At 38.6% G+C, this 26804-nt stretch overlaps 1 protein-coding gene across 1 annotated transcript in view; it reads left to right on the top strand.

The window, feature by feature from the left end:
• LOC311199741 (DNA mismatch repair protein Msh3-like) overlaps positions 1-26804 on the top strand; it is a gene marked incomplete at its 5' end in the record, with an annotated part of 84937 nt that overhangs the window by 45184 nt on the left and 12949 nt on the right. Inside the window, 6 exons of the mRNA XM_084273875.1 lie at positions 539-707; positions 4029-4093; positions 5345-5461; positions 7125-7232; positions 10735-10849; positions 14157-14314. Coding sequence (XP_084130001.1) covers positions 539-707; positions 4029-4093; positions 5345-5461; positions 7125-7232; positions 10735-10849; positions 14157-14314 — 732 coding nt within the window. The remainder of the gene's footprint in view (positions 1-538; positions 708-4028; positions 4094-5344; positions 5462-7124; positions 7233-10734; positions 10850-14156; positions 14315-26804) is intronic.

Raw genomic sequence — 26804 nt, 5'->3', positions numbered from 1 at the left:
ATCTGTGTTCCTGTTATGCAGAAATTATCTAGAGCTTCACTTTTGATCATGGTAAAAGGGGTTGTCTGTACTTGGGATCCTCCATGTTGGGACAACAGTTGTATTCTGAAATTCTGGATTGAGCCAGAAGGGAATGATCTGTCTTGTGATTCCTTTTCTTGCTTTACTTGACTAAGGGAAAACAAGCATAAAGCCGCAGGATGCACACTGAGAGATGACAGAAATCCAAGTCAGCAGGGTTTGGCATAGAAGGGCAAATATAATGTAGACGAGTAGAAAGCAATAGCAATAGATGGGTTTTTTAATACAATGGGGAAAGGACTATCAGTGTTTAAATGCCTTTGTGTTTATATACTGTGCATAGCAGCTTTTGGTAAATGTGCTGTACTATGAACAAATAACAGAAAAAACTTACTGAGAGAGGAATGAAGCTAGTATTAAGTGAGAATAACAAATAAAAATATGGACACAGCCAGTAGAATTGGGGAGTGTGTCTTTTGGTTTTACCATTACTATATCTTTTGCTCCTTATGGATAGGACTGGAGATAAAACCCAATTGTTCAAGGACCTTACGGACTTCCCTGTCATCAGAAAGAAAAAAGAGGAGATCTTGGATGTGCTTTCTAAAATCCAGTTGCATCTGGTAGACATTCGTAAACAGATCAAGAATCCTTCTGCCGAGTATGTTACAGTTTCTGGTCAAGAGGTAATATGGTGTCTATTATGGATGGCTGTTCCCTTGCTTGTCTAGAAAATAGCTTAAAAGCTAGGCTTAACTAGAACTCTCTTCATTTAGTATGGTACTTGGTCAGGTCATTTGCCTATATTTGCACAACTTCAAAAAACAGGTTTTTGACAGTGTCACTTTATTTAAGTCAATTTCTTTGGTGATTTAAATAATAAAACCACATTACTGCAGTCAAATTTGTTTCAGTAATGCTTTGCTTTTTTGTGTATTGAATTGAAAGTATCAGTGAGATACCACTGTTCAGCATTGCGCTGGAACTGAGAGTGGGAGACCTGGGGAAAACTCCACAGAAAGTTGGGAAAAGAAATTAGCTTGGCAACTGAATGAGGGTTGAGAGTAAAAGAGATGAATCAGTGAGGACAGTGTGGTATGAAGCTGGAAGCAGATCACCGTCCCACTGAGGACCTGGGACGCTGAGAAAGACCCAAGAGATGCAGCAGGGAGCAAATAGACAATGCTGAGAGGGGATGGGAGAAGGGATGAGTTAGATTATCACTTGATAAAGACCTTGGGTGGATATTTCTTTTGCTACTGAGGTTCAGAAGAACAAACATGTGGCAGGAGAGTCGGGGAGGATGTCAGCTAAGATGCTAAGTCCAAGAGGAAATGTGGAAGAGTGCATTTCGGTATTGCATGAGGAAGGAAAGAGCCAGGATTTGAAGGATTTCTCTGAAATACTGGCTTAAGAGTTGGATGATGACATGTGTGTGAAAGAGGGAAGAGTTGATGAAAGAGGAGAGTATCAAGAAAGTAGCCAGGTCTGAACTGGAGAGTTTCAGAAACCACCAGTTAACTATGCCTGTTTTAGAGGGGCCCCTTGTAGCAGCAGACAGCTCAGAAACCATTGCAGGCAAAGAGCTCTATCTTGGGAAATTCATTAATGGAGCTGCACAAGTTAAAGCTATCTGTCATTTAATTACATCTGGTATGAGTGTATTGCAGACATCAAAAGACACAAAAGAGGAAGGGTTAGAGAAGAGGGTCAGTGAGGAAAGGGAATTGAAGGGGAGGAGCAAAGCATAGGCACGAGTCTGAGTTAAGCTCAGCCTTCCTCAGAACTTGTGCTGTTGTAGCACTCTAGCACTCTGATAGATGTTGTGTTCAAGCACTTCTTTGCAACAGGACTGGTCAGAAGTAGGTTTATGGTTTGCTGGTTCTGGAAGAAAAAGAAGCTGCCAGGAAATCTGTTCTCTTTATCTTCCCACTCTGAACACATTCAGAGAACAGACGTTCTGTCAGGGAGGCACTCAGATTCTTTGCTCCTGCATGTGTGCCCTCCAAACACACTATTATGAATGCAGTCAGCCCACAGTTTATTAACTTAAATTTGTGAAGATCCACTTGACATACACCTTTTCAAAAATAGGAGGTTACATCCATATCTGTCTTATCTTTCATTTCCAGACCTCTAATGTAACTAATAGCATCACTAAACAGGACAGAAAGCTGTCCAGATAGTGATAGCATTGCTATTCTTTTCAGGCAGGATTTAGAGAGAAATTGCTACATTTGGGAAAAGTTTGCTTCCTGATAAGCAGTGCTTCAGGCCCAGTTTATTTAATACTGCACATATTTATATAATAGGCCTAAGAATTAAAGGGTAAAAAAGGAAATGTTTTTGTTGTTTTGAAGAAGATTGCAACCTCTCTACTTCTTTCTTGCTAGCCACACAAACACACCAGGCAATTGAACTGGCTGTGTAACTGTTCTGAGTTCAGTTAGTCGTCTAGCATAGACACAAATATGGTCTTGTTTTCTGACTACTCTTCATGAACACGGCTTGCTTAATTGTTTTGAGCTAAAATTCAAGAAAAAAATGCAATACTAGCACATCAGCAACACTACTAGTAGCAGCAGCAGTTGATTCATTTTCAAATCTTTGTCTTGTGTATTATGCAACTTCAGGGTTTCAGAGGTACCGATTATTTTCAAGGTGTTTTAGGTAAATTAAGAACTAGTGTAGTCTGTCCATTCTGGAGTGTGCTCATGTTAGGGTTATTCTTCTTGTTTGTAGTCTAAGGTGATTGCTGGGTATTCTGGTGAGGTGTGGAAGGTTTTATCTACATCATACTAACTGTAATGTAAGAGCTTTGTCAGATGAGTCTTGGGCATTTCTGTAAAGGTGATCAGATACTGGGCTAATCTAATCTCTGCTGGAAATTAATTTTCCATCTGTGTTTTTTATTCTTTGACGTCTAGAACCTCAGGCTGGTGTTATAAAAATAACTGACATGAATTGTATAAAATACTGCAGGAAAGACGTAATGTAAATTTCACTGTACTAAGCTTCTTGCCATTACTGCTGGTTTCCTCTGTTCTTTCCATTTCTGAACTCCAATTGATCCAAACGTGAAGGAAGGTACTGTACATGCAGTGCTAGCATTTGAGGTTTTGAGCTCTTGTCTGTGAAATACTGTAGGTAAATATGGCTCAATAGGAATCACTGATCCCTGGGCAGGAAAGCACATCTTACTCGTAAGGCTGAGGGACTTGGGACTCTTTAGCCTAGGTGAGACTGAGGGAGGATCTTACCAGTCCTTTTAAATACTTGTAGGCTGGGTGTCAGGAGAACAGGGTCAGTCTTTTGACAGTGATGCCCTGCAACAGGACAGAGGCAATGGGTACAAAGTGAAATATAGGAAGTTCCAGCTAAACATGAGGAGGAACTTCTTTACTGTGGGGGTGGCAGAGCTCAGGGCCAGGGCTGCCTAGAGAGGTTGTGGAGTCTCCATCTCTGGAGACATTCAAAACCTGCCTGGACTGTGTCCTGTGCAACCTGCTCAAGGTGACCCTGCTCTGGCAGGGGGGTTGGACTAAATGATCTTCAAAGGCCCCTTCCAACCCCGATCATTATGTGATTCTGTGAAACAGCCTGAGTACAGCTTGTGTATAGTGTAGAGTCTGTGTAAATGCTGAATTCTCTGCGAGGCCCAGTCAGGATCAGGTAAGTCTTAACTAGCTTTAGTCTGGGTTTGGCTTGGTAAGAGGGAGGTGAGCAGAACATTTTAGTAGATGGAGGAGCAAAAGGGCAAAGATGAGGCAGGAACATGGCAGAGCAAAAGAACAGCTCAGGGTAGAAGTTGCTCTATTGGCAGCAAATGTACGTGATTACCCTCATTTTTAGGGAAGAAAGAACATTAGCTTCTGGTCTGCTCAGTCTCTTCAGGATGAGTATGGGTTTCGTCTGATGCTTGCAGATTTCTTGATTTCATTATGGTTATGCTTCTGTAGTCTTCTTAACTTCCCATGATGTGTAATATTATATTTCTGTTTGTTTAGTTTATGATAGAAGTCAAGAATTCCAATAAATCATCCGTTCCATCTGACTGGGTTATGGTTAGTAGGTATGTAAAATGTCTTTAAAGTTTGCTGTATTTTAATATATAAGGAAAAAAATATAGTATGGGCCATTTTGGTTTTACAGTTAATTAGATACACATTGTCACAGCTCCATGTGTGTTTGTGGTTTGGGGTTTCTTTAAACTAAAAGCAACCAATGAAAATGGTTACATTGATTTATTGCCATAGTAAGTTTTGCTTAAAACCAAACAAGACCAAGCTGAAAAAACGGAACTTTTAAAAGTGTTTATTTTTAAATAGTACTTAATGTTTCAAAGCAGATGTATTGGCATGAAAATTACGGTTTTGATTCAGTTGTGCCTGTAGATTGTAGATATACATTTTTCATAAAATTTTAGTTGTTCTTACTTTATTCAGAAAGGTAAAAGTAGCTGTGCAAAATATCTCAGTATCTAAGACTTAGTGTATTAAAAATGTTTTAATTTTATTTGTTCATACAAACAAGCTTTGCTTGCTTTGTTACTTAGTGTTGTGTAAGCATGATTTTAGATAGTTTAGATACTTTTTCCAGTACATGAAACAGAGGTGAACTGGAAGATCATTTATTATTTAAACAGGTAGAATACCTTATGTTATGATGTGTACACAGAGCCATGTCTCATCAGAAGTAGGCATAATAAAGGTGAACTCTGAAGCGATGTTCTATTCACTTATGCAAGAATTCGATATTGAAGTGCACAGAGTAGACAGAATTAAGGCGATGAAGGAAAAATACAGCTATTCTGGATATTGTAAAAGAATGCCTGGGAATGCCAACATGAGTCCTTAATGGAAATACATAAATAAAGAGCAAGTGCCTTAAATGGAAACTAGTATCCATGCAATACAGTCTGTATTTACTAAGTTTATTCCAGGTTTATTGTGAAGTTTCAGTTTTAAAGTAGAAATTTTTTTGTTGGAGGTTGTTGTATATGCAGCCAGTCAAAGAAAAATCATCTTTGTGAAGCCTGTTGCTGAAGAGAATTTTGTGAGATATATAAGCTTCAGTGATACATAATACATTGTGAAAAATGCAGCCTTCAGAATGGGCAGCAGTACAGTAGCCAATCACTTTATTCACAGTGAAGATCACTGGTATCAATAGAGTTTGGTACCACAATAAAAGAACTGGCTTTTTTACCGTGCATTTTCAAGGCTCAGAGTGAGTTAGAAAACTAGTCCAATTTTGCATGTAGATGGTGTAACTGATTGCTTAGTAACCTTGATTTCCTATTTGGCTTCTCTCTGTTTTCCAGCACAAAAGCTGTCAGCCGTTGCCACTCGCCGTTTGTTATAGAAAATGACAAACATCTGAATCAGCTCCGGGAGCAGCTAGTCCTTGACTGCAACGCTGAATGGCTAAACTTTTTAGAGTGAGTTGACAAAATAGACTCATTTTTTATTATTTTATTTATTGCTGTAAGAACAGAAGAAGAAAGAGTTTTATCTTAACAAAAAAAAAACAACCAAAGGAAAAAACGCAGTTGATAACTCAGTTATGCTGCCCATGGTAAAATACTGTTCTTCAACATAAAGCATTTGAAAGCGAGACCTTTACACACTAAGTCCTGAAGGCAGCAGTGATGTCTCTAGATTTTAAAATTCTGATGACAGCACACTATTAAATATATACAGTGGCTCTCAAAATTTGAAAATTGAGTGAAACTGAATCTAGTACAGTGTAACTGCGATGAGAATAGAATTTATTATACAACAATTGCAGTGTTACAGTTTTTCAGTTAGGAATGTTCAGGGTGTTTGGGCAGTTGCTTGTGTGAGTGTGATTCTCCCTACCCCTGTATGGAAAGCGGCCTGGTGAGCACTTCTGCTAGCTCCTTCAGCACCCTGGGATGGATCCCATCTGGCCCCATAGACCTGTGTATGTTAAGTTTAAAATATATTTCTCAAACTTCTGAACACCTTTAATTTTCAGGTGTCAGGTTACAAATCACTGCTTTACTTCCAGGAATTACTAGCACACTGAAATTATCCCTCAATTCTTGCAATAATAATTAACTCACTTGTGCTTTTTTCCATACCACAAAAACTTCCTTCTGAAATTGCCTCACTGGATGTAACTGATGCCAAGTTTTGCCTCTTGGTAGGAACCCAGAGGTTCTGTAAACTTTATTAGAAACTGAAATTCCAATTCACTCTTCCAGATGTATTGCCTTTGCAATACCATAAAAATAGTTACATTATTTTTTTTGTTACTATATTAGCCATATAAGTTTTAGTAGACCTTTCTTTACTTAGATCTGCTGCTTTTCATGTTCACTTTGATGATTTCAATAGTGTCATATGATAGCAGCGTACAGCAAGGAAAGATGTGTAGAGAGTGATCTTCCCCAGCCCTCCATTTATTTATTTATTCATTTTTGCTCCCTTACTTGCTTTATATTCCCCAATTGTATCTTTGAGGCTAGGAGTGGAGAGAAATAAATTCTACAGTACTAAAAGAATGAACTCTGCTTTCTCCTGGTAATGTTATTGTTGTACTAGGGGCATCGGTACCATAAATGGAAGGTGAATTCTTGAATTTTCTATTGTACTTACCATATTTTATTGATATTGTAGACAAATCCTGTATTCAGGCACTTCAGGGTTTGAGGGTTTTTTTTATTGTTTGGAGGGGGGGTTATTTGACTGTAACTTACAGCTGAAGTGAATTGGCAGTTGCGATTCAGCTGCCACTGTGATAAACAGTGGCATTTTCAGAGACCTTATTTAGGCAGCAGGGATCAACTGTGGACCCTTTATATGCTATTAAATGAGTTTCATTTTGCCGCCTTTTTGTGCTTAAAAATAATGCCCTGTTACAAGGGAAGCACGAAGTCTGCTGTGAGCAAGATTGTGTCCTCATACTGTAAGTTAATACACTGCTGGGAGATTTGAATTCAGAGTAATTTAGAGACTGTAGAGAGCTCTGTGAGAAGCATGCACGAGGTGTATTTTGACAGTACATTCCTATCTGTATGAAATGATTTTTTTTTTCCTCTTTTCTTCCTCCTGTTATTTTCCCCTGTTTTGGTGTAGCCATTTCAGTGAACATTATCACCCCGTGTCTAAAGCACTTGGTCACCTAGCAACTATCGACTGTCTGTTCTCATTGGCTCAGGTGGCTAAACAAGGAGACTACTGCAGGTAATAAATGTTTAATTTTTATGTAAGATTTTATAGGGAATTATGAGAGAGCTTTTTAAATAAATTTGATTTTAATATGTGTACCGTGATAAAATGCATTATTGAAATTGTTTGCAGTAGTTTCGACTTAATCTGATTTTGCAAAGCGGCACTTCTGGGCTTAATTCAAGTCTGTAAACATTGCGGTTTAAATTTGACATCTCATGTTTGTCTGGTTTTCAAACTGTGTGTGGTTGGTAGATGATATCTCACAAACATAAATAGATGTTGGACTTTGCATGGAAATTTTTTTCCTCCTATTTCTTTTCTCCTCATCAAAGTCTGACTTTATAGTGTATAATACCTAAGATTTTAAGGTGTATGAGGTATGTTTCAAAGATGTATTTCAGGTAAATAATAGGTAATTAGAGCCAGCTTCCAGAGCAGGGATGGTGCCTTACCTAGGAATGTGTGTTAAATCTGATGAGCTGTGCCCTTCCCTCTGTGCAAGACCCACACGTGCACACCAGGCACCACAGCCTGCTGCATTCTGCCATGAGGAAGCATGAACCCTTAAGGCTTTCTGCCTCAGAGATTGGTCCAGAGCTGGCTCCTGAGTGTGTACAATCTGCAACTTGGGTCTTCCTCCCCCTCACAAACCCACATCCCTTGCACCTACACAGAGATAGTCAGTCTTATTGGTGTGTTTTCTTCTATATCACGAGGTCTGTGTCCCCAGAGAGACTCGACGCTCGCTGAACCACTGCTTCAGCTTGCTGAGTGCTGTCCTAGAGATTGGCATTTACTGTTTCTGAGGCTTACTGTGAACACCCTTGTGAGGGCTATCTGTTTCCAGTCCTCAGCCATTCCTTCTTCCATACAGTCCACATACTCTTTTTTTGAAAAGTGCTGTGTGGTTTTTAAATGTCATTGTGGGGCTACATTGCAAGTAATTGGGCAATTGCTTATGTATAACCATATGAATTGGTAACATTTGTGACCCGTGGAAATAACAGCAAATCATGTATTAAATGTGTGTGGATAAAGGGAAATCCACTTAGATATCCTTCTGCATTTATACAGCATTAAAGACAGTATTGATCACTTCTGGATTCTTGATCATGCCTGCTGCTAATCAAAATCTCTTTAAAAGTAATTGCTCGTTTATTTCTGTATACTGAGATGAGAAAACAAACTGAAATTTTATTAATTCACTGTGCAGTGTTTAAATAATTCACTGAATTTTAAAGAGTGGCTTAGACCTTATAAACTGGCAGGAAGGAGACTTCTCAGTGAAACTTCAGCTGCAGGGAAGGTGTCAATAATTAATTTTGGAGGACTACTGAAGGAAAGACGGGACATCCATATTAACCAACTCGAGTATTTCGGGAGAATGTTTTTTTGATTGAGGATTGTTTCATATCATCCTACCTGAGGCAGGTAAACAAGTTGTGAGGTTGGGAGCACTGGTGCTCCACATGGTTGTTGGAGAGTAGTAAGCATATCTTGGAGTTTCAGCCTGTCTCTGGAACCCTGCTTTGGGAGACTCAACCCTGACATGGACAATGTAAGGCATTGGGCTCCCAGGACACAAAGTTAGATGCCTAACTGGTGTAGGTAGCCCAGAGATCATCATCTGAAGTTTGAGTATCCATTCTGCAAGCAGTGAGTTTGTTTAAGGAGCACCATTGAAAAGAGGCATGAATAAAGGACGTTATACATTCCAGAGCAATTTCCACCCCCGTCCCCCAGTTCTCTCTTACTGCATGACATGTGATTGTCTAACTGGGACAGGGAAGAACTTTTAAATGACTGTGGCTGAGGGCCTGCCTCTGCAAGCCCCATTGTGTGAAACCAGAATAGGCAGAGTCAGCAAGGCTCATGGCATCTGAAACTCACATCATATTTCACAGTTACGTGTATGGAGGCTTGAGCAGTTAGGATAAAGACAATTATGCCCAAAGTAGAGGGCAGAATTATAAAATGGCAAATGGATCATTCAGCTGTTATGCCTCTCTTCTGAATGCAAAGTGGAGAAATCCAGAAGGAAGTGCTTCTAGGGATGTTCTCCCTTTTAGGACTATCATATTACAGCTCCAAACAGCTTACCAGTTCATCAGATGGAGGGTGACATTTCCTTTCTTTATCCCAAAGGCCTAAGACTCTGTCCATATTGGTTTAATCTCAGCTATTCAACTGCTGGAAATATCTTCGTGCTAAAAAGAAACCAACCCACACCATTCTTAACTTGCACCTCTTTCTCCAGTGCATTGTGCTCCTAATATGTCATTTATTTTATCTCCATGTTCTTTTCAAATTGCATCATCATTCTTCCACTCAGGAAAAATCACGCTCCTCGCGTCTATTCTTCCCTCCCCTCTAAAGTCCATCCAAAGTGTTAGTTAATTTCCAGTAAAAAAAATATGTGTCTTTATTCCAGTATTACTCTTTTACTCAGCTGTCGTCACTTTCCTAAATTACTGCTCTTATTTCAGAGTGATTATACTTCTTGTGTAACAAAATGTTGCTGAGACATGACACCACATTTACCTCTCCATTGAATGCTGCACTTCAGTTTGCAATGAAAAAGTAAATTTAAGTTGCAAGAGAACAAAAGGAAATCACAGTCATAATTTAGTGGAACATGCTTCTTTTGCATTTTTCTCTCTGTGAAGAGCACACAGCTCTTGGAAATAGAACTTTGTTGATGTGAAGGTGTATAACGTGGAATTACACATGTATGACTAGACACATAGATAAATTTGTAGCTAAGGTGGAAGCATTAAAGGCAAAACTTTTTACATGGTTTGGAGATGAGAGAAGAAAGTAAGTAGTATTGATCTGGTTTGCATACTAATCTCTGAAAAGGTCCTGTCATTTCAGTATGTCAACTTAAATAGTAAGCTCTTTCTATAGACTGTTATGGTTTGATGACTCCTATGTTTGGGAGTTGCTGTCACATTATGAGAGCTGCTAATGTTTATAGGAGAGTTACAGCTCTGTCATACTGTACTCTTTGATTTATATCATTTAATGTGTTATCAGTCATAATATACAAAGTTGGACAATTATTTTTCCACTCCCCACACTAGTTAGGGTTTAATGCAGTAGCAGGTTGGACTAGTTCAGCAAGATCATTCTGAGAGTATGAAATGTGTCTGCAAAAGGTGGCACTTGCAGAAGCCACTGTAGTGGTGGGAAGAAAGCAGTCCCCTCCAGTTTGCGTATTTTTGCTACTGCTTGTTCATTTTGTAGTTCCTAGTATTCCTTTAGAATACAACTAAACAAACAAAAACATTCCCTAGGTAGTGGAAAAATGAAGAATTCTAAAATTTTGTTACCCAATCTGCTAATACTTTTTTATCACTGAATGAAACCAGGGAAGTCCTTAGAAATATTTGACAGCATTAATTAATTTTTGTCATTTCTATTTTTTTCCTACCCTTCTTCAGGCTTTAGCTGCAGTACTTCTAAGTAATCAGTTACAATGAATGTTGAAATTAATGTCTCTTCCTTTCTGCAGACCAACTGTGCAAGATAATCGTCGAGAAATAATTATAAAAAATGGGAGGCACCCTGTGATTGATGTGCTACTGGGAGAACAGGATCAGTATGTTCCAAATACCACTAACCTTTCAGTAAGTACTGAGAAATGGTTTGAGCTTCAGCATCATCCAAGGGGGGGAATTTGGCATCTGCATCCTGGCCACGAAGTTAAAATAAATAATTTAATCATACAGCTTTCTGCTTGGTTACATTTCAGAGAGATATGGCTAGATGTGATCACATCTGTTGTGTCCTTTTTCTGCTATCTAGCAGCCAGACACTCTCTTTACAACGTTGTTCGCTTTTCACGGCATTAAGAAAGATCACAGGATCACAGGGTTGCAAAAGACCTTTGAAGATCATCAAGTCCAACCAATCCCTTCCTAAGCTAAAACAGATGATCTCAAAACTAGGAAAATAAAAGTTTAAAGTGGCTCTTTTTGAAAAACAAATTAATAATTCCAGGGGTTTTACCAGTGTTATCAGAAGAAGTCTACATTTTGTCATAACTTTATGTGAGATTAGTGGAACTTTTTAATGTTCAAATGCACAACAAATGTTTCCATGTCTTACAGGCTCACTTTCCAAGACAGTTCTAAGATAGCTCAGATCATTTTTGGTGGTATTACTTTACTATGTGTTTTCCTTTCTTTCTGGAGGTATTGATTTCATGCAGCCTTTTTTAATCTGACAGAGCAGATTTGGAGCTCTGACTCTTGACTGTGTAGTGGCAAGTCCATTCTTTGTAGATTGCACACTGGTTGGAAGAAGCCTTTCATATTAACATATGCTAAAGATCCCCCATGCTTAGCTTGCAGGCAGTGTGTTGCCCCTAAGTCTCCTTCTGGCTGTTGTTTTCTGCAATAGAGAGTGATGTTGAGAAGTAGTAAGACTCTTGCTTGTTATTGTTGCCAAGTCATCAAAGAAAGTGGGTAGGTTATTTCCTGACATTTTCTATGCAACATTACCTAAATTGCATGACCTACATTACCTAAAATTGCTATAAATACACAATTACCACAGGTAGGAAGTATTGTCATATTTTACTTCACTTAATCTGTTTCTGATAAACATCTTTTATTTTGTTTCCTCCTTTTTTTTTCATCAAAACCTAAATTTGTTTTTTTAAGTGGCATGCCCTTTTGGCGTTTTTTATTAAATATTTACCTTTCTGAACCTTTTTTTAAATACTGTGTTTCTGTTCTTAATACAAAAAATGCACTGAACTGTGTATACGTAACTGCTTTTTCATACAGTTGATATATAAAAGGTATGTCAGTGTGGAGCATGGGCTGTGATAAATACCATTCAAATGTGTATGTATTTCTCTGGAGATATTTTTAAACCATGTTATATACTGAACAATGATACAGATATTGTGCAATACATCAGGGAATGTTTTCAAAATTATTTGTCAACTCCAAACAAACGACAGATGGCATTTACAGAAAACTCATCATTTCATTCAGTAATCATCATGCACTTTCCCCTGTTAGCCCCATTCTTATGTTGGCTTTCTAAATACTGAATATTACAAAATCAGCTGATCGTGGTGGAATCGTTTTTGCCTCTACTGTTAGAGTTCTGTCTTTTTTGAGAGAGGTAGGTGGGAACCCAGTTTATTAAAACGTGTCTGGTTTTAAGCTGATGTATTTGAATCAACAGTAAAATGCAATTGCTGTCATGTTTTCAGCTGAAATGTTGTCAAATAACTAACTTTAGGAAAAGCTTTCTTGCAGTGCCCTGAAATAAACATCTTATTTTTCAGTTCTCCCTCTCTCATCCAAATATTCATGGAAATTCTAACTTCATCCATAAATTCCACTAAGATGTTAGCTTATGGTTCTGTGCAATTATAAGGGCAGATGGGCTCTCTGGTCTGATGTTACAGCATATGTTCTTTCTGAAAGCTGGCTTTGCAAGCCAGCCACCAGTGTCAGAACATGGCTGGAGGGACCCCAGAGGGATACCAAACACATGGAAGAAATTTGTGGGTTCTAACAGATTAACTCATCCTGGATTTAAGTATCTGTAATTCTGTTGTGTTGAGCCAAATGGTGGTCCTGATGAAGTTTCAGTTGCTGTATTGAAACTACACCTCAGAGACTAGAATGTTGTGAGTTTTGTTCTCATGTAGTCATATGCATGTTATTACTTCCATTCTTTATTCCTGATAATGACATTTTTTGGGTCTTGACTTTATTGTGACTTCCTTATGGACAGGGTTTTTTTTTTTTTCCAGCAAAAGCTAAACAGTTTTCTGCATTGACCTAAGACTGATTCCATCCATCTTTTCTATGATGTGGATTATGACATGTGACATATAAATCTTATTTGCCTCCCTCTTAACAAAATGAAATCCCTGTAAAGATAATCATGTTTATTCCTCAGAGATATGTTGTTGTCATCACAGTGCCTGGTCAGTTCCAACTTCCCTAAGTAGTGTGTCTAATGTTCATTATGCTTGTCCTGTCTGACATGCCCCGCCTGTGGAGCAGTGAAATATGCTGACTTTTGGTTAGTTCATCAGTTGTTGGATTTCATTGTATGTATGTAGTAGAAAGTAAAAACTCTAGTTATTCAACATCCTTGCATAATCTAATTTCCTAGTTTTGATGCAGGCTGTGATAAGGCTTTAAAAAGACTCATTGATGAGTTTTAATTTTGTATTAGCAACTGTCTTCCACCAGAAGATGACAGTTTTATTCTGGAGCCATAGACCTACAGCAGTACTGTAGGGACTTTTACAGCTGAGACAAGCTCTTGCATCTGATTCATTTTTCTGTAAGATTTCAGTGGTTGGATGCACCAGTCAATCAGAGATTGGATACAATCTGCTCACAATATCTGTGTTGCAGTCAAGTATTGCCAAACTCAAAAATGTCTTGATTTCTTCTTGTAGCCCTTCTGTTTGAATGTGTGTGTGTTGTACCAAGGCAAGCAGTTATGAAGGGGTCTAGGTCTGATCTTTGGCTGCCAGATTTCCCCCCCATTTGGCAATGAGAACTCCTTAACTGGAGCAGAATCCAAATTAGGACAGCACTGGCTGTGCTGAAAGCTGGTGAAGTTCCCCCTTCAAATGAAATTGTACAGATGCTTCATGGATTCTCTTGGTTCCTTGATGGACCAAGAAGGTTCTCCTCACTTTGTTTTGCTCAAGAGTAATGAAAGATGATAGTGATGCTCCTCTCTTATGAGCCTGGAGAGGACTTAGGAAGATTTTTGATACGTGGCATCATAAACTCTTGAAAACTGAATGCTGTGAAGGAAGCTTTTTCAACTACAGACTGTGTCCTGAGGGCTTGTCCTTTATCCCTGTAGGCACATACACTCAGCAGCCTTTCTTAGAACAGCACCATGTGCAGGACAATATGTTTCACCAATGTTTTATGTTTCCAGGGAGATGGTGAAAGGGTCATGATAATAACTGGACCCAACATGGGAGGAAAGAGTTCATATATAAAGCAAGTTGCATTGATCACAGTCATGGCACAGATTGGTTCTTATGTTCCCGCAGAGGAGTCGACGATTGGTATTGTGGATGGTATTTTTACCAGGTAATCTTTCAAACTTTGCTGTATGTTTATGAAAATGTTACTGTGGTGGGGCATGTGTGTGCACATCAAAGTATAATTTAATGTTTCACTTAGAGCTTTAGAATTTATATTTGATGTTTCCCTTTTTCATGTTAAATACGTGCATTGGTTGTTGGGTTTTGGTTCTGATTTCCTGCTAAGCTATGGTACTTGTTTTGGAGTCTTTGAATCTCTAAAGGATAAAAATGTTAATGTGTCTCTCTTGATTAAGATGCAGGTATTGAACATCATGTGTCTGAATGGACACCTCAGCCAAATTTATTCTGCCAGGTGATAGCCAAATGATGTTTCCCCTAAAATGAATACTGTCACCTCTAAAAATCAGATCGGTTTCTGCAGGGCAGCACAGTTGTACATACAGTATTTGACACTGAGAATTTTGGGGTTTTGTCCTTTCTGTACTATCAGTCTTGAACACACTTCAGGTATTTTAAAAAAATTAATAATGGCAGTTCATTTCACTTAACATGTCTCATTTTCAGGACAGTGCTGAGTAATTTTTGAAGTCAAAACTTCCCTATTTTACTGTCTAATGTTTGCCAAGGATCATCCAGCTGGTTTTCCCCCCTTTTTTTCAGTCTGTTTTTGTAATCAGCAGAAGTTCTGTGTTACTGGTGGTACTGGAGATGGAAACTTATTTGTGGTTTTAAGTTTCACAACAATTATATATCTGTAGTAGGATTATTTTTTCTGAAATTCTAGTTCTGTGATGGCAGAGTGCATTTCTTAATTTTACAAGGAATCTAAATACTGGTCATTTGGGATTGCTTCATCATATAATGATGATATGTTCTTAGGCCTCACTGTGTCATGACAAAAATGAATGCAGTTGTGCTTTGATGCACTTTGGTGCTAAGCAGGTGAATAAATTAGAAAACAATTTCTGTTATCTTTATAAAATTAATTGGAGCTGAAAATTCAAAATGGTTACCTTTTTCCCTGTCCTGCGTTGAAAGTAATTGACTGGTTGATTGGATGAGCTTTTCTCAAGGGAATATAGGACACACAAGATCTGAATTACTTTACAGAAAAAAATTACAACATTATTAACAATTTGAACATTATTTTTGTTTTCCTTTGTAAGTGAACAGAGTACTTATCTTGTGTTCACACTGACAATTTCTAACCGTACTTGCAAAAGTCTGTTACTCTTAAGCTTAATCTCCCCTTTTCTCTATTTTTATTTGGCTGTAATTGCTTATTTTTGCAGAAAAATTAAGAAATGTGACAGAGTCACTGGGCATGCCATTTCATTTTGTACCTTCTAGAAAGAGAATAAATTGGTTCTTATCCTCTACAGTACCTTGAAATTTATGTATCTGAGTTCCACCTGTTCTGCACTGCATTTCTCTGATTCTACTTGGCTTTTCTCTACATTATTGATATTGTTCAGATCTGTTCTGATAATGTAGTGTGGTTGAAGATAGAATTTATTCTTTCAGGTTTCAAGCCAAGCAGACACAGAGCATGTTACTTACTGACTGAGGTTTCAGACCATTAATTTGGAGCCCAGACAAATTCTAACACAGGGGATTGATTGATTTATTTTTTTCCCTTGTCTAAATTAGCTTTGGAAGCTCAGCTAGATATGCCATTCTTCATTTAATGTGAAATGTGTCAAACACCAGATGAATATAGTAAAGAATTACTTAAAATCTTGTCATTGTGCTGGCAATTAAGAGTAAGCTAATTGGCTCAATATTAATCAAGAAGAAATTGAACATACATTGAGATAGGAAGAGTCATGCATTAGTTAAAAGGTTAACAGGAAGGATAAAAAAATAGAAAAGAAGCTGAGCTTATGTAATGCATTCCTTCAGAAATCCAGGGTGGTCACTTCAGTTTGTAAAAGACTGTAAGTGGATCTGCTTGTCTGCATCTCTTTAAACTTCTCTCTTCTGTATAGTGTATTTTGAGGGAATTGATTGTACTGGTGGGACAGGCATTAACTGTGGTGTTCTTACAGGATCTTGACCCAGTTGTAGCTTTTCTTTCAGTAAAAATGCTTAAAATACTTGGATCATTTTGCTTCAGCCTATGGAGTATAGCCCTTCCTTGCTGTACATACCCAAGTGATCATCATCCATGCTGATGATTGTAGGTCAGTTGTCAGTGCTCTTTTCTGTTCTGCTGTGTTGGATTGTCAGTAGCCACAGAGTGGTCTTTTGTCCCCAGCCTGGGCATGCCTACTTCCTGCTTTGTCCACATCTTCTCCAAATCGTGAACTTTGCTCTCTGCCATGAGAAAAGGAGAAACTTGGCAGATTCTGCAACTCAGAGGGAAAACGTGTACAGAGACTGTCCAGAAAGTTGGTACCTCTGTTTTGGTTAGTTTGAGAGTTTGGGGTAGGGTTTTTTGGGGTTTTTTTCAGTGTTCTGGGAAGGCCTTAAAGTATGTAAGTCTAGGTTAACGTGGTGTTACACTCATAGTATTTCTTAGCCCTAGGAAGTAATTGATGAGTAGTTTTTAATGCCTGGTTGGAAGAGAAAACCAATAAATTCAGCTACCATGCAAAATGTCTTACATTGTTTCTTTAGTGCTCTCACTGAACAGACATGTATAAAGCCTTAGAAAAAGTTCTCTGCTTTTGCCAAGAACTCTGCTCTAGTAGGGAATGAGCTTGAAATTATTAGATTTTTCTCTTGACTTGCCCCCAGTTTTGGTTTGGCTTTTTTAGTTGTTTTCTTCTTCTGTGTTTTGTTGTCAGAAGGGCACATCTATGCTGACCTCCTTTTTGCACTGCCACACCAGACCACATACATGTCTTTCTGGAGAATGAGATTTTTTTTTGTTGTTGTTGATGATTTTGGTATCTTTTTAATCTTTAAAAAACATTGCATGGGAAGATGTCAGTTTCCAAGTTATTTTCATCACTGCCATGGTGTGTTGTTTTCTAGCACCCCTGCTGTGAGGGATGCTTTACAGGCTGACTCTGAGGAGTTCTGTGCATAAGGAGCACCAACAGTTCTGCTGCTTGCTAAATTTTTTGAGATACTGGTGCTTTATATTGCAGACTCTTTTGTTTGTAGACTGCATCTTTGAAGTGTGAATTTATATAGATTTAAGAGATTAACATTCATGTAAGTTTTGATCATGTGTTGTAAGTAGGGTTTCCATGGAAATGGAGAGGTTGCTACTACGGTTATTCCTTTGGATCTGCCTAGTATTTATGTATGATAGCTTCTCTAAACTGGCTTTAAATACAGCATTATATTAAACATTTTTAAAGATGCAAAAGGAATTATATTGGTTACAGGTACGGTGAAAATAAAAGTGATTAATCTTCATTACTGGGTGTATACACACAGTAGAGTGCTAAGGCTACTCTGAACATTTCACAGTAGTGTTGAGCATTCCATCCTAAAGAGGTATAATAGGAGAAAATCTTCTCCTGCAAAATGTCCCTAAGCCCAGATGATATGCTGTTACAAGTCTGTGAATTGAAAATTTGGAGGGGTGGGGGTGAAAAGTATTCAGCTCGTGTTATTCACGTAAGTATCTTGAGTGCTCTGATGGACTCTCCCAAATCTCACCATGTTTTATGCTTAAAAATAGCCTTAAGTGTTTCCATTGATAGGATTTTGTTCCTAAACCTGAGAAGAGGGTGATAGTGGTTGTTAGTAAGCAAAAAGTTTGCATTACTGTTTGGTGGTCCGAGCTTCATAACATCAGACTAAAAAAACCACTGAAATATTCTTCATATTGCTGTATTTAAAGCTGTGTTTAGCGTAGTTTTGGAAAGATCAGTGCTCAATTTATATTGACTTTCAGTGTGATTTGAGTACTTAGTTCTCTGATGTTTGAAAATTCCTAATCAAGTTTCTCCGTTCAGTAAATGGGTTGAATTTCTGCTTCAAATTTAAACATTCAATTTGTTCTTCTACTACAGTTATTCAAACATGGAAATTAACATGTTTGTGTTTGTGTAGAAAGACAAAGCAAGTGTGGAGATGTACATATGGAGGAACTAATGAGAGAAATTCTGTTGACCTAATCATGTGGTCAGAAGAGATGATGTTTAGCTGCTGAAGAAATCTGACCTTTAAAAGAGGTCTCACTTAATTACTAATGCAGTTTCTTAGAGCTAGAAAAGTACCTGTAAGTCACCAGTAGCTTTTCATGAGGGTCAATTTTCAAAATCGAGAATAAGAATGCTAGAACAACTTCAAGGTAAAATGTGTTCAAATAAACAAGGTAATTAATAATTCAAATTACTGAGTGCCTTGTATTCAAGATTCTGACTCAATTTATTAAATCACAAGCTGCCATTAGAAAGAATACTGTGAAAGAGGCCAACTCCTACCAACTCTAGATGATGGTGAAGGGACAAAGAAGAATTTCCTTCCTAGAGCGCCTACCTGCCTGGCTCTCCCTGTGTGCTGAATTAAAAGCAGTTTCACTTATATTCAGTGATCAGATGCACAGTCACACTTTGGTGACATGCATCTTCCAAGGACATTTAACACCATCAGTCAAATTGGGCTTACTGTTGAAGGTGCAGCTTCAGTTGACTGAGCTAATACATTGCGTTGTGCTTCAGTTTGGAAATTGCCTCTTGCAGGTTACGTGCCACATGCTTAAACGTTGCAGGAATAAATAGAAGCATCAGTAAGATCCATGTAGATTATCCTTTTGTGCACTTTGTCTCTTCTGAAAGTTATCCTGCTGTCTACTGATTCTCAGCATGTCTTTAATCTTCATGATAGCAAAGAAATATAGAGTTTGAGTTGTCTATGGAGGTGTATTAAGAAGAGAGAGAGGTGGTGGAGGTTGGCAGTACAGGTTAGTGAGTGATAGTGGTGGGTTGCCTGGGTAAGCAGCAGTTTAATGCTTTTGCTTTATGTAAGACATGCAGTTGCCTGCACTTCCAGGCAGTTGTCTTGGTAGAGGCTCTGTGCATTGCGTGATCTGTATGAAGGTTTACAGAACTTTGTCCTACATTTTATCCTTGTAACAGATGATTTAAATGTATTTTTAACATGGAGGGCACTCCTTATTGCTAAATCTATAGCTAGGAGATACTCAGCTCAAATTCCCCTGTGTATCTGAAAATGCTGTGAAAACAGATGGTAGTTGTTCACCTCAGCTGGGGAGGAATGGTTTTGTTCTTCTGGCTTGTATTGAGTGTCTGTATACAGGGTCTTTCTTATAGACAAGGCCACAGTGGAATCCGGAATCCGTTCTTGGGCTTAAGTGACATAGCTGTGTCACTGGCTTGTCTGTCTGTCTTTGTATAATGATTTTGAACATGTGTAATAGTTGCTCATTCAACTAAAACTGGAGTGCAAAGATCTTCAGGCAGCTGATCTGTAACACGTCTGTTTGGCATAACAAAGTTGCAGAGCCATATAAATTAGGCCCTCTGACTTTGAGCTGTTGCCATCATACAGTAACTTGATGCTTCTGATCAATGCAGCAGAAGCTGTTTCCTGCTGAGGTACTTGTGTGTGTCCCTGGCTTGCACACAGCCTACTTGTGTTTGCAGATATGGAAACCAAGGGAAAGCATCAGGTTCAGGCTGAGCTTCTGAAAGGTGACTTTGAAGGCAGTCTTCAAACCTCTGCTCAGAGACCTACCTCATTGTCCTTCACACACAGGACACATTTGTGGTCTTTGCTTTCATAAGGAGAGAGGGGAGGCAGAGGAAAGGAAAGGATGTTTTTCTATATTGGTTGAGAACTGCCAGCCTCATTTAATACTGAAATAATGAGGCAAATTCATCCTCCTGGCTGCTGGCCTTAGTTGGGTCGTTTATTTCAAGTCCAGCATCCAAGATCCAGTTCCAGCCACATACCTCGGCCAGGAGTGGTGGTTCTGAGTTGATCAGGGGGTTGGTAAAGGGAAGGAGTTTTGATTGCTACAAGGAACAACAGTGCTATTGAGATTTGCCAACTGAAGATCAACTCCTGCTATTGAAAACTGCATTTCAGGCCCAACCCATGGTAAGCATCAGCTATGTCCTCACAGCTGTTAGATGTGGTGACAGAGTTCAGGGGCCTCTCTCACCTCATTGATCTTTTTCGAGTCTAAGAAATCATCTCTGAACAGGCAGGCTTTACCCTTGAAAAGACATCCCAGGTGGCTGCATTGCTTGGTTTGCCATTGCAGTGTCATTGAGCAAGACACAGCCAGTCAGTCACAGACCAGCACATCACTCCAGCCTGGATTTTTTATTCCAGTTGAGCCTTCTTGTGGTAGAGTGGCACTCTGTTTTAGAGGCATCCTAGTAGTTCCCACCTTCTTTCTCATCTATGAAAGAGAATAGGTGTAAGGAAACAAAGCTCTTTTTGTGTTCTCAGCTCTTTGAACAAAGTGACCGTGCATGTTTTCAGTCCTCTTCACAAGTCAGTCAGTCAGCTTCCATTGTGTGTTCCAGAGTAAAGAAGAAATGTCATTATTTGTATGTATGCCTGGCTTCACATGGTGACGCTGATGAGATTAAGTCTCTCTTTGTTAGTAGGAAGCTGCTTTAGAGGCCAAGACATTTCATCACCAAGTTCCTCAATGCATCGTGCTGTACTTCCCTTACTGCTTGTCATTGCTTGCTCTGCTACTGCTCTGGTAGCACCTTTAACTGGTCCTGAAGTGCACAAAGCTGACATGTGGGCCATTACACTTTATCTGTGAACACTGCATGCTTGCATGGGTAGTGAAAGCTGATGTTAGATCTAAAAAAGCAACATCTCAATGCTTGCTGATGTGACTTATTTCCATCGTCCTGTGAGCAGAAAGACCTTTGTCAGTCACGTGCAATGGGATTCATGAAGATGGAAGAAAGAGCACTTATGTCATCCTGAAGTGACATTTCTTCTATGAGGTGCTACAGCCGTCATGGATTCTTCACCCATTTTATTTCTCAGCCTTGGGAGTTGGTGGCACAATGAGAATTTACTGGCCAGAGAGTAAGGGAAAGCTTCTGGCTGCACCTCTGTAGGTTCAAGCACAAATGCAGAATGTGTGGAGCTGTTGGCTTGTTCACATAATCCCTCCAAGGACTGCAGGTATCTCTGCTTCTGCAAGGTGTGTGAAGAGAAATCTTTTCCCATTGGTGTGCCCAGCTTTTGGGGATGAGAGGGTTGTTTTCCTTGTGCCAGAAAAATCTCACGTATTGTCAGTGGCATGATCATCAGCTGAAGCACACAAACATGAGATGCATAAGACTCAGGGGAGTGTAGATAATGTATTCTTTCTGTCAGGTCTTCTACTGTGCACAGCAGAGTGTGGCTATTCTCTGCCAAGGTGAGAAAACAAACTGGGATCAGCTTCTGACTGACACATTGTTCTCCCATGTAGGAGAAGTATGTTTATTCCACCTATAGTTGTATATTACAAGACAGAACTGTGACTAGTTGTAGTAATTTCTTACATATGATACAAAGGACCTTTAGAAACAACTGAATTTGTTTTGAAGCCCTTAATCCTTACCTTGTCTAGAAGATGAGATGATACTCTGGAAAGAAATGCTGTTAAAGCTGAGAAGATGGTGTAGATATGAAGGATTTCTTCAAAGTAAGCTAAAAAACCCAGGAAAATTCAGCCCTTATAAATCCACATTTCTTAAAAGGCTGTCCATCAAACATGCCATAATGCTTTCTTCTCTGTGTTTTATTCTGTCTGTTCTCTAAGTTTTGGACTTTCAAAAAGGTTGGGTCTCACAATAGATAAATTTTGTATGTTACCTCCCTAAGTACTTTAACAGCTATTTAATTCTGACAACTTGACAAACTCATTCTACAGTTTTGTCATGAGTGTGTGGAGCCGAAAGAAACTATTAGACAAACCTCACTATTTTCACTCTAGACAAGCTTTTAAAAAAATCTATAAAATGTACATATTTATGGCATCATTACAGATCTAATTACAATTAAAAACTGTGATGCAAAGCAAATACTGTGCATAAAACCAGCAAACATTTGGGCAGTCAGTTTTAGGTGTTTGCATTTATTTTTTTCTTTGCTTCACTGGACTGTCACTGTCTCAATAATTTTACAGATATTTAAATGGGGATGATTTACTTTTACACAGGTTAAAATGTTTCAAGGCTTAAGATTACCTTTTATAAGAAATCTTGAAAAAATCAGAAAGCACAGGATGGAGTGGTATGTGAAGCAGGAAAAAGAGAACGTTTCTGTTTGAGTGGAAATTGAGTGGAAGATGTTTCCCAGGCGCCTTTCACAATAAATTGAAATCTGAGGTAAATCACTTAAGAATAAAAACAAAGTAGTGCTTGTAAATATTAATGGAAATGAATGTTCCATTGATGTAGCTGCTGGTGGCAAAAATTCTTCCCAGCTTTTTCGAGCTACACAAATAATGTTGCCCTTAATTTCATTCCAGTTTTACCAGTTGGTCAGTTGGAGGGAGGTGCACAGGAGCAGAGGGAAGATTTTTGTATTTAAAATAATAAGTAACAAGCTCCATTTTTTCAGAGCTCCACTGCAGAGATGGTGCTATTCGGACAGCAGTAGGCAAAAAGAACAGTTTGTAACCAGGATGCAGCTTGTTAGATTTTTATGCATTGCTTGGTTCACAGATGAGCTGTATTTGGATAGAGATTGTCCAGGAACACGCTTGCTTGAAAGTGGGTTAGAAGTGTTCTTCATTAGAAATCTCTTCCTACAGAGTGATTTCACTAAACACGATAAAGAAATGGACATCATCCACCCAAAGCTGCTCTGTGTGTTTCATCTTGATTGCTGAGGGAGCAGCACACTGATGACATTTTAAAATGGTTAGCAGACCACAGGAGATTTGGGGAGCTTTTATGTCTTACATGTGCCTTTCCTATCTTCTTGTTAGTCTTTTATTCTCTGGATGGAGTATGATGGTACTGTTTTTCACCCCTTGAGGGGGTCTGCATTAATTCTGTTTTGTAAGAAATCTTAACCAACATATCCTATAGTATATTCTATTATGCACTAGAGATTACATAATCATGACTTTTTTTTTTTAATCTATGGAAAAGCCTTTTCCTGAAATCACTACATCACTACCATTTACAGGTTTCTGCGTCTTTCTCAGAATTGTTGTGCTGCCCACAGCCTCCAGAATCAGTCAGAATCATTGGGCTGGACTGAGACAGGTTTTGAGCATTCACATATTTAGCATAACAAATTCTTGTCCTTTCTGGTAAACTCCTCAGTAATTTGCCAGAATAGCTTATAGTGTCTGGCATATCACATGCAGTCTTTATTGTTCTTAACTCAAAAGACTAGTTTCTAAACTAAAAAATTCCTTGCTTCCATATATTGCTTTATTGATTTACTTGAGGCTTATAGGGTGGGATTACGAAGATTAGTCTTCCTGTCTGTCCTAGAAATATCAGTTAAATCACAAAACTTGGCATTGAAATTCAGCTAGTCAGTTTCTTCATACCTTTACCATAAAAATCTAGGCTATGAAATTCAAGTCTTGAGGTGACAGCAGTGTTGGGCATCCTATGTAATGCAGAAATCACCGTGAGACTGAGTGCTGAATAGAAACTGTGGAGGGGTTTATCTCAGCAGAGTAACTAGTCTGTGTCTTGCCGGGTTTTCTCTAGAACTGTGGTGGTGGTTGTGTTGGCTTTTTTTTTTTTAGTTTATTTTTAGGTTTTTTTATGCCTGAAAATAAACATTTAAATTTAAAGTCATGCAAAAACTAGATTCTCTCAATTTGCCTGTGTAGTTAGATTCTTAAAGGCTAGAAAATTAAAAAGTAAAGGTACCTTTTCATGTTTATTACATATGTGTGTATCTGTATATGTATAGCAGTGCTTACTGGTTTTGTCATACACACTAATTTATCTATTGTGCAGGAAGCAGGGAACTGTTATTACAATGCAGTTGCATACGTGTAATTATATGCTAAACAAGCATTGTTCCTATTGCTCTGGAAAGCAACAATGACAGTCAGACAAACAGAACTTGTTAGTTGTCAAGAACCCAGAAGTAACTTCCAGAAATGTTACTGCTTTGTGGCAGAGTAATTTATTTTGTTTGTTTCTTGCTTAATTGTGTTTGTGTTTATTGCCAGGATAACAAAAATTACTTAGGCCTTTCATTTATATTTACAGTGTTGTAATGATGCCTCTGGGGTAGATTATGCCCACCTTTCAAGGGGAAAAAAAGGTGGTGTAATAATATTCATTGAACCTGTTTTCTGTCACATGGAGATGTTCTTTTTGAAAAAGACAATAATATGTAAAAGTTGTAGTGAGTGTTCAAAGAAGTTGAACATTATTTGCTGTGTTTTTTTCTAAAAATGTGTGTTGGACATATCACAGTACATCTGAACTGTATTTCTGACAGTGTTAAGTAGCTCAGTAGAAATACATTAAGCTGTGCTGTACATATATTTGTAGATAATTTAGCTTCATGTCTGGTCATTTCATAGTAACATAAATCTCCAATGTTAGGATTATATTTCATATACATGTAATAATATTTAACAAAACAGTCTTTGGCTTATGTAACTTTCATTTGATAAAATTATTAATAAAAACACCTGTTTTGTTTGCAGCATTTTAAATCAGGCTTGAAAATCCATTTAAGTTAATAAAAGACAGTTATTTAAACATAAAGTGAGATTTATAAAACAACTTCTGTTGCTTATTGCAGTATTACTGATAGGGATTGAAAGGCTTTCCCTGTGATAGTATTGTGTGGGCAAGGGGGAGGGGGGACAAACAAAAATTTGACTGTGAAGCTGACCAGCTCTCTTAACAGTCAAGTTGAAACTCTGACACTGAACAGTGGTATTTATCTTTCTAAAACTCTCCCCTGATATGATTTAACCTAGTCACAATGCGAATTGGATTTTCCATAGCGTCCACAGGTTTAAAGGGGAAAAGTTCACTTGCACTGAATACTTCAGCCGTTGTCCCTAGTCTGTTACTATAGTTTCTGCCTTTTAATCCCCCCTTGGCCTCAATCCTTCAGCTACATATGCACATTAACTTAATTACCTCGAGTTCCCTCCCTGGAATCCAAGAGTAGCAAGTGTAAACCTGTGCATATTTTAGGGATGAGTTTTTCTTTGTCTCCATTTTTTCAGCTTCTTTGGGCTAATATTGTCAGCTCACAAGTGAACACCCTAATTTGGATATCTCTGCTTGTAATTTAACCTTCAGCAAAATGATTGTACTCTTAATCTGTTCTTTCCCTTGTGACCATCAACAACATTTATACAGTGTTAATGGTTTCCTGTAGGAAAATTGGGGTAAACTTGTTTGGAGCTTCAGTTGCTTAATGCAGCTTTCATAAACTTCTCCACCTTGCACTGGCCTTCTGCTGTGCTCTCTGTCAGTGCTGGCAGATCTGTCCCTCAGGAGACACTGCAGTAGGGAAACCTCAGTTTGGTGCCTCTGTACAGGAACAAGTCATACCTTTCTCACTCAGGGCAAGAAAAAGAAATGCTTAGTTCTGTGTTTGAGTAAATGTAAAAGCTGATGGACCTGTGGAAAGCAGTCCATTGATGTGTTTGGCATGTTTGAGCGTGGAATTTAAGCTATTGCATCCTCCTCCTGCTACCAGACTCCCTGTTCCTCTGAGGGCTTGACTCTTGTGCCTTGAGAGCCAGCTCCGGTAAGGTTGTGTGTAATGTGGGATGGACAAAGTGAACTCACTCAAGCAAGTCCAGTTTTAAAAATACAATGGAAAGATTTAGAATTAAGCAGAAATCTGCCAGATTAACTGTGTGTAATTTATGTTCCTTAGGTGACAGGTATTTTTAAGGAGTTCTCTTATTATTGAGGGTATCATTGCTGAATTTTGGAGAATAACTTTCTTGGGTGTTCTTCACTAATTAATGTAACGTAAGCTTTTGGAAGGAAGCTTACAAGGGCAAGTAGTGATAGCACAAAGGGTAATGGTTTTAAACTAAAACAGAGTAGATTTAGATTAGATAGAAGTAAGAAATCCTTCCCTGTGAGCCTGAGCCTGGCGCAGGCTGCCCAGAGAAGCTGTGGCTGCCCCTGGATCCCTGGCAGGGTTCAAGGCCAGGCTGGATGGGGCTTTGGGCACCCTGGGTTACTGGAGGGTGTCCTTACATATAGCAGGGGATTAGAAATAAATGTGTTTTGAGGTCCCTTCCAACCCAAACCAGTCTGATGCTGTGATTCTAAGAACAACTGAATTTCTATTGCCTTGTAAAGCATTAGAAATGAGAGGATATTAGTAACTTCTTCTCATTCAGTGACTGTACTGACTAGAGCAGCATTGTGTCTTTTGAACTCAGTCCCACCTGAGTCCCATTCAGTCTGTTGAGGTGAATTCAGCTTTCAAATTATTAAATGCAATCCAGGGATGTTTTTCTGTCCTCCGGTTTTCAGCAAGTAAAGCAATGCAGTTCACATCTTGAAAGCCAGTCCTGTTAGATACATCTCTTTTAACATTCTGGGGTGCTTGCCTGTGCAGCATGCCTCTGTTGGCCAGGTCTACAAGGTAATGAGGATTTAAGTGATTACTTGTGT

This window comes from Gallinula chloropus, assembly GCF_964237585.1.
Source record: "Gallinula chloropus genome assembly, chromosome: 21".
Taxonomy (NCBI): domain Eukaryota; kingdom Metazoa; phylum Chordata; class Aves; order Gruiformes; family Rallidae; genus Gallinula; species Gallinula chloropus.
This window is presented reverse-complemented; position numbering and strand designations above follow the sequence as displayed.